Raw genomic sequence first — 13,338 nt, 5'->3', positions numbered from 1 at the left:
AGTTTAGTTAAGCTAAATATTTGGTATTTAACTAAATACCGTATTTAACTAAGACAATTCTTTTCTCAATACGATTAACAAAAAAAAAAATCACAAATACTGTCATCTGTAGAGTTTTAAAACAAATCCTGGAGGCTAGGTTAACTGACAGAAAAAGCTGAAAATACACAAGTAGGACTCTAGACAGGAGCCTCATACTTAGCTCACTGTCTGGCCTTCTGGGCTTTGCTCTTGCAACCAAGCAAAAGCCTACAAATTCATTAGAAGAGCTCAGGGAAGGCTTGGACTACTCCAGAAGTCCTATTGTCAGGGAGGCTTTGCCCAGATTTCTGAAGGACACAAAGCCACTGAAATCTCAGGTGTAGGGGATGCATTCCAGTGCTTTTTCCCTTGTGAACAGAACCAAGCTGTGGTTCTTCTCAACTGGAATCAAACTGAAATTCATTTAGTTAGGGCTACAGGCCAAGTTGGATTTACTGGATTTGGCTCCTCAAGGTTTTAAATCTCATGGTAGAGAGCACTTTAACTCTGTGGCTAGAGCTAGTGCTAGTGAAGACAGGCAATCAATATTAGCCCACCTTTTCTAGAATGGAAGGTAGTAGAATATGTCTACTTGGACACCTCTTGTGAGGCCAGGGGTGGCACTCACAAATGCCACCAGCAGCCCCGAACCCCACACAGAGCAGCCCAGGGCAGAACATACATCAAAGAGGAGAGGGTTGTACACCGTGAGCGGAAGCTCAATGTGGCCCAGGTGGCCAGAGCAGTTGTTGAAGTCCTGCACGCAGGTGGAGCACACCTCTTTGGAATCCGCAGGGCCCAAAGCTAAATCATACAGGCCGTTCACCGACGGGTTCCCCAGGCTGTCCAGGTAACGAGGGTTTGTAATGGACTTAACGCTTAATTTCCTGAGGAGATAAAAGAAAGACCAAGGGAAAACTAAGGTTACCCAACTTCTCGGATGTTTCTTCTTTGGTGCTTCGGGGTTAAATGATGATTTCATGTTTGTTTCCTCAGACATGCTGACAGCTTCAGAGTGTAGAATCTGTGTATGCCTTGCTCACCACTGCAGCTCAACACTTAGAGCCTGCATACAACAGCTGCTGGATAAATACATGCTTAACAGGTAAGAGTGGTAAAATATTTAAAGACAGATTTAGTGCAAATCTTGCACTGAGTACAATGGAGACTGCCTACAAATAAGTTAAGTACCTACACATGCTACATGCTTTACAAACAGCATTTAGTCTGACTTTAACCCTCTGAGAGGGGCATCACTATATGCATTTTTCCGAGGAGGAAACTGAGGGTCAGAACAGTTCGGTGATTTAATCCAGGTAACATAGCCAGGATGGGGGGAGGACAGAGGCAGGACATGGACCACACTTAACTCCAAAGCCCACATAGGTCAATAAAGAAAAGATAACCCAATAATCCCTGCGTGCAGAAGTAGTAAATTGAAGTTAAACACAAATATGCAAAACTTTGAGAAGTGTAACCTGTTTCACTGGAAGTTTCATCCCAATATTTTATGTTTGGTTTAAAGGGGGCTCCCAAAGGACACCTAACTACTTTTACCAAAGTACACTCATGCCAAATGTGCTTTTTAAGTTTTTTTTGACTTTGGAAATAAAGACAATTATTCAAATCTCACAACCTAGAAAAAAAAACTGGTAACATTCATAGACATATCTCTTTGGAATTATTTTTAGAAACACAGCTGGGATCATTTGGTATTTCTAGCATTGCATTTATCTATTTTCACTTAGCGTTAAATGAGTGTTTTCATGTCACTAAAATTCTTCAGAAACATAGTTCTTAAGAGTTATAAAATCTTTCATTATGTGGCAATTAGTAATTCATTTAACCAAACTATTTTAAATAAGCTTATGAAACTTATCTGCATAAAGATTTTTGCACAAGATACTTCAAACTTTAACTATGTCCTAAAAATATAATTATTTCCTCAGTGGAGTGGAATCCCTGAACAAAGGGTGCAAAATGTTTGAAACTCCTGACATATTCTACTACTTTTCATTCTAGAAAAGGTGGGCTAATACTGATTGCCTGTCTTCACTAGCACTGAATCTTAGCACTTAAAAATCTTTCCAGGGGCTCGTGGCTGGCTCAGTCAGTAGAGCAGGCGACTGCTGATCTCAGGGCTGTGAGTTTGAGCCTCATGTTGGGCATGGAGCCTACTTAAAAAAAAAAAAAATTGTTAAAAAAAAAAAACTTTCCAAATTTCAGGTGGACAAATGCTACTCCACTCTCACATTAATTTTTTATTATATTTTTTCAAGTTGTTTTAGTCCTTTACTTATTTTGAATTGAAATCTTAATGTTTTCATTGCTGTACTATATGAGCTCCTCACACATGAGGACATTAATGGTGGCAAATACTTTTCCCAGTTTATAATTTGGCTTTTGTTATTTTTCACATTAAAGGTTTAAACATTCTTTCACAGCTCTGTTGAGATATAACCCACATATTACACAATTCATCCTTTTAAAGTGTACACTCAATGGTTTTTAGCATAGAGTTGTACAATTATCACCAGTCTATTTACAGAGTATTTTCATCCCCACTAAGAGAAACCTTGTACCCATGTCACTCTCCTTCTCACAGAAATAAAAGAACCCGAAAACAGTAAGGTCCTGCAAATAAAGAGAGTTCCGAGGGTGTGGTCAAGACTGTCAAATGCTATGGTGATCAAAATGAGGACTTCAGAGAGTCCCCTTGATTTAGTAACTAAGCAAAGAATATAAAGGGTCCTAGCAAAGAAAAGTCGCTTTCAATGAGTCTTAAGGATAACCATTTTGACTAATTATGTTTTTAATTAACCACATCAGAGACGTTACAACTCCACAAACGCTGGTTAATTACCAAAGAAACTGATGGAAGCTAAAGTTGCAACCTGGGAACCTCCTCCCCAACGCAAATTCTAATCTAGCCCCCCTGGGTTCTAAGCAGTGCACGCCAACCCAAGACGTTTCTGGAACTACGAGTCCCAAAAAGCGACGCGCCAGACAACCACTGACTCAGAAGATAAACTGAGCGCAAGGCCTTTTGGGAACAGTAGTTTACGGCGCCGACCTCAACATGCAGACTCTGCATGCTTCCCACCAACTCCTTACTTGAGTTCTTCGGCCGAATACATCCCGAAGGAAATGCCCTGCAGCCTCCGCCAGGGCATGTTCTTTGAGCCCAACATCCTCCAGGTAAGTTCCGAGTTCTGACACCCAAAGAGAAGTTCCAATCACCACCGGCAACTTAACTCAGCCTCAAGCAGGCAGCCACCATGTGATTTAAAATGCGCTTGCGCTCGAGGAAAGCTCGCTGGTTTGAGATTTACGTGGACGAGACCACTTCCACTGAAGGGGGGGGAAGTAATTTGATGACTTTCGCTCAAGACATATAAGTCACTAAAATAATAGTTTCGGAAAATTTCTCCGAGGAAAACGGGGCGTTTTGAGCCCTTAACTTCCGTAACAAAGTCTTTCAAACCACGAGCTTTTTTTAACCTAATTCTTTATCGCTTTTGTCTTGTTCCATCTCAGCCAATAGCCGAGCTATTCCCCGCCCCCCCCTTTTGGTGATCCTGAAGGTCGAGGTCACGCTTTCCCAGCATGGTACGCGAAGCCAAAGATGGCGGCGGTCGCGACGACTCTTTGGTTGCGGTTCCGCTGCAAGCTTTGCCTGACCTTAAGGGGTCAGCGGGCAGGTCCGTGTGGACAGACTCCCAGTTGCAGGTAAGACACGCATGGAGAATCCAAGAGAAAGACCCCCCTGGCCAACTTCGTCCTCTGTGTCAGCTTTTCCTTGAGAACTGGGGAGCTAGGTACAATGGAGTGGGATGCGCCTGCGCAATTTCGCGGCCGCGTGGTTAGCCCGACATGCGGAGCTGGAGTCCTGGAAAAGGGGCTTGAGACTCATGTGTTACGGCGTTATTTATTGGGTGGTTGGCTTATCCTAGAATTAAGAACTGTCGGCAAGATTAGGATCCTGCTCTCGTGGAGATTGCGTTTTAGTGAATGTGGCTAGTAGCAACCCCAAGTTTTAAAAATAGAAAAGTATGCGCCCTTATTTATTTTTATCAAACGGGGATCTCTGAAGATTTTCCCAAATTAAAGGCAGTTTATGAGGGCCACTGTGTGCTGCGTGTTGTGGGGATGGTTGGCCAAAGAAATTATCCAGGTTTTCATAAAAACAAGGAAGTCTGAAAGATTTGAGCACAGCCTTTGGATTGCTGTGATTGTCACACCTGAGAGTATGTATTTAATTTTTTTTTCACTAATTACAGTGGTGGTGTGGAAATAGTAATTTGTAATGAAAAGTTGGGAAAACCCCAATTTTGGATTCGATGTTTGTGCCATTTTTTTAGTTGATTAATAGACAGATTTTCTCTTTTGTAGACTGCAGCTAGTAATAACCATCCAAAAAATGGTGAGGAATAAGTGAGCTGTGTAACTTCAGATATACATCTTATATGCAATACCTTCATGCAACTTCTCAAAAAAGGAGAAGATGCTCCACCTAGTACTATAGAAGCCTTAATGCTGCTGTCCCTCCCAGTCCTTTTCCTGGTAGCACCACTGTTGACATTTTTCTATTCATTTCCTTTGCCTGACAGCAGCATCTCTCCCTCAGCATTTACCCACAGGACAACAGTGGTCACTATATCATAATGTCAGGAGAGACAGTGTGATTTGGAAGAGTTGACCCCTCTCTGAAATTGATCCTTAGCAGAAAAGTATCATTTTCAAATGATGCTTGAGACCAGATACCAGTAGAGGAAGTGAATTTTCTATCTGATCACATTCTGGCAATTTTAGGAATGGTACCAATGCCATGTAGGAAAGGAATACACAAGATAATAGTGCACATGACTGTGTGATATTTTGACTGTATTTCTTAGTGTTACTAGAACATTTTAAAACTCAGTCATGAGTCAGTGGTTCTGTATTTCGGATAAAAAATGATATCAGCAGTTTGAAGTTTAAATTAGGATGTACATATTTGGCAAGTTCCTGATTGTTGAATGAAGTGGGATGAAAGCCCATGATGATCTTAGCTTAATAATTTATCATAATTGCTTTAAGTGGGGTACTCTTATCATCATTAGGGTGTTATTCATATAAAACCAGGAGCCGATAAAGTCATCCCTCTTGACCTCAGTATTTTAGATTACCAAAGTTGAAAGTCCATTATATTTCAGATCAGCTACTTCAGTGGTTCAAGGGCTATTGAAATTTTTTCCCTGATTTTATTTAATGAGATTGATTAAAAAATGTTGACCATATTGTGTCTGTATCTTGTATCTATTTTGTAATGGTTTTGAACTTGCTGTTCAGGCCATGTCTTCTCAGTGTACATTGACATGAATCATTCAGTTATTTTGATCCATGACAATTGGAAAATTTGGGTTCAAAATGCACATTGGTGGAGGTGAAATGGAAACCTCAATAATGAGTCTTACTTTAGGGCTTTTATTTTTTGCAGATTTTATTCTGGAAGTGCAACCGTCCCAAAGGTTGAAGGAGCTAACGTAACAGGTATATAAAAATATACTGAAATAATTCTGTTTCTGTGTTAACAAATCGCACTTATTTGTAGTAGTAGTAGTAGTATTGGGAAACCAATTTACTTTTGTTTTATTTTTCAAATTAAGGGATTGAAGAAGTGGTCATTCCAAAAAAGAAAACTTGGTGAGTATTCAGTGTTCATTCAAGTGACTGAGTGCAAAACATTTGTAGGTAAGGAGGCAGTGACATGAAGAAAAATAGAGAGCATTCCTCGAGACAAAATAGCTGATGGGAGAAAAACTTGGGAGATGAAAAAGAACATAAAGAGGAAGGTGGGAAGTAGTGAGTGAATGGGGCATGAGATTTACATAGATCTTCTGAACTGAGTTTTGGTTAATAGTTAAGTAATAATGGTCGTCATTATTAGAATAACTTTTTTTTTCATTTAAGGAAGTTCTTAGCAGGTTGAGAGACCAGACAGAAGTGTTATCCTTACAGTCTTTAAAAAAGTAAAATAATATAGTGTGGACAGAGTTTAGTCTTTTTCAGCTAACTAGGTAGATCTTTGAATAAATTGCCTTATTCAACATTGGTTGACTATGTGAGAACTGAAACTTCTCCACAGAATTCTTATAGTAATGATTTTGAATGCATTTTATGACCCTCAAAAAGCCAGGTATTCTCCAAGTAGACCTTGAAGACTGAAGTTCATTTAAAAAAAAAAACTTTATTAAATTACAGAAGTAATAACTATGGGGGGCGGCTAAATGCAAGAAGGAAATAAAATTACCAGCAATCACTACTCAGAGGCAGGTTACTTAACCTATCTATCCCATAGTAAAACGTGTATAACAACAGCACCAGGCTCAAAGGAATAAAGGAGCATTTGAATAGAGCCTTCCACATAGCTCTCAGAAAATCACTATTTTAAAGTTCTGGGGTATAACTTTTTTTTTATATAAATTACAATTGATCCTTGAATAACATGGATTTGAACTGCGTGGGTCCATTATGTTTTTCAGTAAATACAGTACGGTATTCTTATGGTTTTATTTTATTTTTTTAAGATTTTATTTATTTGACAGAGAGAGACACAGCGAGAGAGGGAACACAGGCAGGGGGAGTGGGAGAGGGAGAAGCAGGCTTCTGGCTGAGCAGGGAGCCTGATGCGGGGCTCGATCCCAGGACCCTGGGATCATGACCTGAGCCGAAGGCAGATGCTTAACGACTGAGCCACCCAGGCGCCCCTTACGGTTTTCTTAAAAAAATTTTTTTCTAGCTTACTTTGTTTATAAGAATACAGCGTGTAGGGCACCTGGGTGGCTCAGTTGGTTAAGCGACTGCCTTCGGCTCAGGTCATGATCCTGGAGTCCCGGGATCGAGTCCCACATCGGACTCCCTGCTCAGCAGGGAGTCTGCTTCTCCCTCTGACCCTCTTCCCTCTCGTGCTCTCTCTCACTCTCTCTCAAATAAATAAATAAAATCTAAAAAAAAAAAAAGAATACAGCGTGTAACACACTTAACATACAAAATATGCATTAATTGTTCATGTTATCAGAAAGCCTTCAGTCAACAGGCTATTAAGTTTGGGAAGAATCAGAAGTTACACATGGATTTTTGACTCTGTAAGGGCACGGGAGTTGGTTGGCACCCTTTGTTCAAGGGTCAGCTGTATACATTGAGTTCAGGAGAATTGATTTGTATCTATAAATGATGCACTTTCTTGAATGGCATTCATGTCCAAAGCACTTTACTAACCCACTGTGCCTCTGTGCCTGAGGAAGGTACTACAGGGAATACAAAAGAGGGAAAATTTGGAGGATGTGCTCAGACGGTTTATGATATAGTTGAGTCACATGCATATTTTATGTTTAACGTCTTACATAAGTACTAATTTTATACACGTCGCTGGAGGCACACAGGATATGATATAATCAATAATTGTATTACACTAATCAAGGGGAGTTTTATTGAAAATGTAGAAATTTACTTGTGCCTTAAAGGAGTAAGGTTATTTTGTTGGAATCAGAATCACCAGGGAATTTTTTTTTTAAATGCATATCCCTGTAGGTATTCTTGTGAACCCTTAAAGTATGAGACCTACAGGAACAGATAACAGTAAGGTAGAGTGGGACATGACCGTGACATATTTGCTCGTAGGAAGAGGCCAAGCAGACAATCCTGTGAAAAATGCTCTGTTAGAATAAGGGAATTAGGTAGCTTGATATAGAGCACTGGTCAGTAAACTGGGGCCCATTTATTTACATAGCCCAGGAACCAAGAATGGTTTTTACATTTTTTTATACTTGAAAAAAGTGAAAAGACTTTCATGACCATGTGAAAATTACATGAATTTTAAATTTCAGTGTCAACTAAAATTGCTTTGGAGTGTAGCCTCATTTGCTAATGTTGTCTGTGGCTACCTTTATGCTATACTGGCATAACATACAACAGAGTCTCTGTGACCTATAAAGTAAAAAATACTATTTGTTTCCTTACAGAGAAAGTGATGATTTCTTTGCTCGGGAATTTAGGCTTTTAGACCTGGAAGAAGCCGTAAGGACTACAAATTGTTGTTGGCCTTATTTTAGATATGTGTCACTTTTTAAGAGTGATTTCCTAGATCACTCAGGTAACTTAGAAGACTTTAACAAATTATACAGGGTCATTGTGCGCTTTCATAGATGAATGTGATGTGATAAAGGCAGTGTTGTGAACAGGTTAATTTGAATTGTATAGTGATTTTAGGGATGACAGGGAGTCCAGTTATAATCAATGCATAGGCAACTGGGTCCTAAAAGAAATAGATACTAAAACTTATTAGAGGGGTACCTGGGTGGCTCAGTTGGTTAAACATTTGACTCTTGATCTCAGGGTCATGAGTTCAAGCCCCACATTTAAGAACAAAACAAAAAAACTGTTAGATTGGCACCGAGAAGATGTGGAGAAATGGATGCTCAGATATATGTGTTGATAGGGCACTCAATTGGATTAATACTTTGGAGGAAAGTTTGCCAAATCAATTTAAAATGTGTATACCTTATTGATTAGCTATTCTAGGGGAACACTTGCATAAATCCAGAGACATGTTTTTTATAACTTGGGAATAATAAGTTGAGACAGTCTAAACAGCCATAGATAAATAAGTGGATAATGAGAAGTGGTTATCATTTAAAGGAATTAATTAGATTTATATGTAGTAACATGGATAATACAAATTTACATAAGCAAATGTATAGAATGACAGTATGTGTTTGTGTGTGTGAGAGAGAGAGAGAGAGAAAGTACTTTAAAAGTTCTGGAAATACAAAAACCAAACTTATGGTGCCTGGCTGACTCACTCAGTAGAGCATGCAACTCTTGATCTCAGGCTTGTAAGTTTGAGCCCCACATTGGGTGTAGAGAATTAAGTAAATACCAAACCCGGAGTAAGGGGGGGGGTTCACAAGATGACACCATAACCTGTAATGTTCTAATTTATTTTTTAGGGATAGTGTATCCATTGAGGTTGCTTTTTAAAATAACCCTTTTTTAAAAAGAGAACTAGTGAGTAATCTGAATGTCATAATTTTCTTCTGTCCTTTGTTCAGTATGTTAGGAGGATATGTTGACTTGATGAGACATACTTGCTAATGTAAACTTTATGGAATGCTAAGAGATGAGAGGATGTCTTTGTCTCCATGGAATTACATAAATGTGATTTTTAAAAATGGATAGATAACCCAGTGGATTTTATACACGTCAGGAAATTATTCAGTCTTGATACAAAATTTCCTGTATGTTTTGTCTGTTTGAAATGATTATGTTATAAATATTATGTTAAGCTTTTTTTTAGAAAAATGCTTTTGGTTTATTAAATTTACTTCACTTTTGGAAATGAAACACATAAAATGTAACAGGAATAAAAATATATTTGTAAACAAATTATCTTGGTTTGTCTGTTCGGTGAAATCTCCTTTTCCAGTAGTTAGTGAGGGTCTCCACCCATAGCACAGTGGACAGCTGGTTTGAAATTTTTATAAAGGGTATATAATTGAGAGGTTCTGAATGAGGAGAGTACAGCAGAATCATCCAGGAGTTCAGTAAGAATGTGACAGTTCTCCGTGGAACTTGGAGGATTTGATTCAGGCAGTCCAGAGTGCATCTTCTGATTTATTCTCATATATAGCTGAGTTAAGAGCCACCACTTAAAAAAAAAAAAAAGCCACCACTTTAGATAAAAGAAGCAAGAGTAGCCCAGAAAGTGCAATAAGAGTGCATAGGAAAATGGGGCCCCTGAGTTTGAGCCCCATTTAAATAGAGATATTTAAGAATAAATCTTAAAATAAAATCTTAAAAAAAAGAATGCGTAGGAAAATGGCTAGGACAAGGTAAGATTCAGGGTGGATAGTTTTATGAGCTAGGAGTGGGACTCGCTGGCCCTTTGGAGATGGTATGGTGGGCAATGCCGGAGAGGGTAGGCAAAGTATAGCAGGAACATGTACTACCCACCTTTAGGCAAAAGAATAGGACAGTTCTCTCATTTTCTAGCTTGTTTTTCTAGTGATCTTGAGAAAAAAGAACTGGCTTTAGTTGAGACCTGAACTTTTTTTTGGCCAATCCATACCGAGAGTGGAATCACTTGTTCATTTTGTGGGTATGGAAATCCCTGACATGGGTCAACTTGTGGTTCTTGTTCTTAGGGATAAAGTGGCTGTTCTTCAAGCACTTGCGTCCACAGTGAATAGGGTAAGTAGGAATTTTAGGTTTTTGTTGTGGGTCTTGAAAGTTTCTTAGAAATGATCTAATCCAGTCCATTCATGTGACAAATGGGGAAACTAAGCTTTTAAAGGAACTGGCTCTGAAAGTCCTTGACTTAGGGGCAAGTCTTTTATCTTCAAATTCTTTTTTTTTGGCTTGGGTGTGAAGTGTAATGCAAGTGATCTGTAGACCAACTTTGAGAAGTACTGTATCTACCATGCTGTAAATGATGCAAGAATGTGGGTCCTGGAGCCAGTGTTTTGTTTCATAGCTGAGCAACTAGCTTTGTGATCTGCATCAAAAAGTTATTTTATCTCTTGACGCTTCTGTGTGTTTATCTATAAAGTGGGGATTAATTATAGCATCAGACTTCAAGGTTATAGTGAGAATTAGTACATAATTAAGGGATTTAGGGCAGTGCCTAGCACAAAAGAAATGCTCCTTAAATGCTGGCTATTTTATTATTACTGCAACCATTTTAGTGAGATATTTGTCAATAACTTGCTCTGTTGACAATTCAAAAACAGTTTATAGTCTGAGAGATAAACTGAAACCTTGGTAAATGCCTCAGAAATGGAACTTTTTTTTTCTTTTAAGTAATCTCTACACCCAGTTTTTTAATGAGAATGGCCTTCAAATCAAAGAAGTTGTAGAATTACATGTGCAGTTGTCTGATTTGTCTAGGTTTGGGCCCTTAAAATCCAAGGTCTAGTCGCTTACTCATTCAGTAACCACATACTGCACCCTTCTGATGCTTACCAGGCACTGTGCGGGATGTAGAATAAACTCAGCCCTTGCACAGTTCCTAGAGAGGGAGCAGGAAGGAGCACTGAGAAGAGGGTATGGAACCCAGGCTGGGGAAGGACTTCCAGAGGAGCTGATAATTGGATTGCTGCTAGGAAGGTGAGCGGCAAGGCTACTGTGGTGGGAAAGGGCATTCCTAGCAGAGGCGGCACGGTGCGTAGAGGCACAAAGGCATGGAACGCGTCGTCGGCGCGGTAGGAGTGGAGGGTTTGAAGGGTGGGGAAATGAGAAATAGGCAAGATGATGAATGCTGCGCTGGGCACTCAGGTCCTCTGAAGAGTTTTAAGCAGTGGTATAGTAACCAGATTTTAGAAAAGACAGTCCTGTGGAGATGGGAAACCTTTCAACTTTAATGTAGCATAAAGATCCTAAAACTAACATGTCCAAACCCAAACCTTTGCCGTCTCCTCAACAGCAACTCCATTATTCTGATTGCTCGCGTCAAAACCCTAGGGGTTACCTGTGCCTCGTCTTTCTCTTACGCTGCACATTAGTAAATCCTTTGTTTCTTCCTTCAAGATACATGTGCATGGAGTCCCAAGACCACCTCCTGGTTCAGTGATTGGCTAGGAGGACTCCCAGGACTCAGCATATAGTCCTACAGCTATGATTTATTATAGAAAAAGGATACAAAGCAAAGTCGACCAAGGGAAAAGGCACATGGAGTGAAATCCAGAAGAAACCAGGCGCAAGTTTCCAAGAGTCCTTTCCCAGTGGAGTCACACGGGACACGTTCAATTCCTCTAGCCAACTTGTGACAGCACGTGTGAAACATCTGCCACAAAAGCTCATTAGGAACCCAGGGCCCAGAGGTTTTTTTGGTGTCTGGCCACATAGGCACCCTGTGCCTGGCACATATCAGAATTCCAAACTTTCAGAAGGAAGGCAGGAGTCCACTGTAAGCCACATTTGTACAAACAGTTTAGGCACAGTGAGCCAATCTTATCAGTACTGGGGATGGTGGGAACCCTCCCAAATCCAGGTTTCCAGGTGCCAGCCAAGGACAAGCCTTGCAAGCAGACCTTTCTAAGGACAGCAGTCACCGGCCTGGTAACTCTTTCTACACATTATCAGATTTTAAGTTCTTGTCATCATCACCACGACGGCTTTAGTCATCTAAGTCATCATCATCATCTCTTACTGCCCTGGACTGATCACGGCTCTCTCTTCACTGCCCAAGCTCCCCGCAGACTGCTCGCAGTTAGGCAGCCCTAATGATCCCAGTAAAATACTGGATCACGTCACTCCTTCCTGAGAACTCAAGTGGCCTCTCATTTGTCATAATTGGGGTAAAAACTGAAGTCCATATGAGGGCTCCTACGGCCCTCCCATGAGCCTCCCCACCCCCACATTATCTCTGACAGCGTCTCTTGCTGTCTTCCCGTGGGCCCTACCCAAGCCTCGAGGGCCTCCTGGCTAATTCTCAGTTCCCCAGCAGGCACACCTCTGCCTCGGGGCCTAGGGTTTGCTGTCCGTTCTGCCTGGGTACTCACATTACTTGCTCCCTCACCTGCTTAGCTCCTTGCCTCAGTGTCGCTTTCTCAGTGAGGCCTTCCCTGACCATCCCACTTCGGTTGTAGATCTGCTACTTGTCCCTTTTTCTACTTCATTTTTCTGCATAGCAGTTATCTGTTTTTAATTCACTACATAGTGTTTATTTTTACTTTCTGGAGGTTCCCCCCCCACTAGACTGTAAGCTTTATTGGGGTAGGGGGTGATCTTACTGTCTCCCTTGTAGCTAGAAAAATGCCTGGCACATAGGAGGTGCTCTATAAATAATGAATAGGAAGACACTGAACCATGGCCATGGCAGTTGGGATAAGGGACAGTAGAGTCGGTAGGGGAAGTTAAGGAACTGTCGGTTGGATCTGATGATAGCTCAGTTGAATGGAAGGATCTACAGGTTGGACTGCAGAGCGGTCAGTACCATTCACTGAGAGCAGACAGGACAGGTAGTAGCTTCAGGAAAGTTCACTTTGGGGATCCGTTTGGTTCGAGGCATCTGAGCTCCAGGGCCAGAGTGGAATTTTTTCACACAGACCGTGGAGGACTTGGAAATCGTGGAGGGAGGGAAGCTGGGAGATAAATAGGAAGAATAAGTCTAGTAAGTTAAAAGAAGTCCAGCATGTCACCAAAACTAGAGGCCCTAAACAGGTGTCGGTGGTTTAGAGGATCAGAACCAGAGCCAGGCACTAGTTTGTAATCAAGGAGTGAGTAGTCCGGGGCAACTAACCTAGAACTGCCACCTCTGGTTTACCATTACATGACTGC

General features: G+C 40.7%; 2 protein-coding genes across 2 annotated transcripts in view; one reads left to right on the top strand and one right to left on the bottom strand.

Moving 5' to 3' along the window:
* The window catches only part of POLR1A (RNA polymerase I subunit A), a 75,177-nt gene extending 71,870 nt beyond the window's left edge, over nt 1-3,307 (bottom strand). Inside the window, exons 1-2 of the mRNA XM_025868244.2 lie at nt 3,136-3,307; nt 704-908 (exon numbers count right to left, since the gene is read on the bottom strand). Coding sequence (XP_025724029.1) covers nt 704-908; nt 3,136-3,212 — 282 coding nt within the window. The 5' untranslated portion in view covers nt 3,213-3,307. The remainder of the gene's footprint in view (nt 1-703; nt 909-3,135) is intronic.
* Nucleotides 3,154-13,338, top strand: part of PTCD3 (pentatricopeptide repeat domain 3) — a 30,079-nt gene continuing 19,894 nt past the window's right edge. Inside the window, 6 exon segments of the mRNA XM_025868259.2 lie at nt 3,154-3,219; nt 3,559-3,582; nt 3,584-3,750; nt 5,501-5,553; nt 5,670-5,706; nt 10,206-10,251. Of these exon segments, the coding sequence (XP_025724044.2) occupies nt 3,169-3,219; nt 3,559-3,582; nt 3,584-3,750; nt 5,501-5,553; nt 5,670-5,706; nt 10,206-10,251 (378 nt within the window). The 5' untranslated portion in view covers nt 3,154-3,168.

Source organism: Callorhinus ursinus, unplaced genomic scaffold (assembly GCF_003265705.2).
Source record: "Callorhinus ursinus isolate GAN/ISIS: 27379988/994484 unplaced genomic scaffold, GSC_fseal_2.0 scaffold10, whole genome shotgun sequence".
NCBI classification, from domain to species: Eukaryota; Metazoa; Chordata; class Mammalia; order Carnivora; family Otariidae; genus Callorhinus; species Callorhinus ursinus.
The sequence above is the reverse complement of the archived record's forward strand: the minus strand, read 5'-3'. Positions and strand labels throughout refer to the sequence as shown.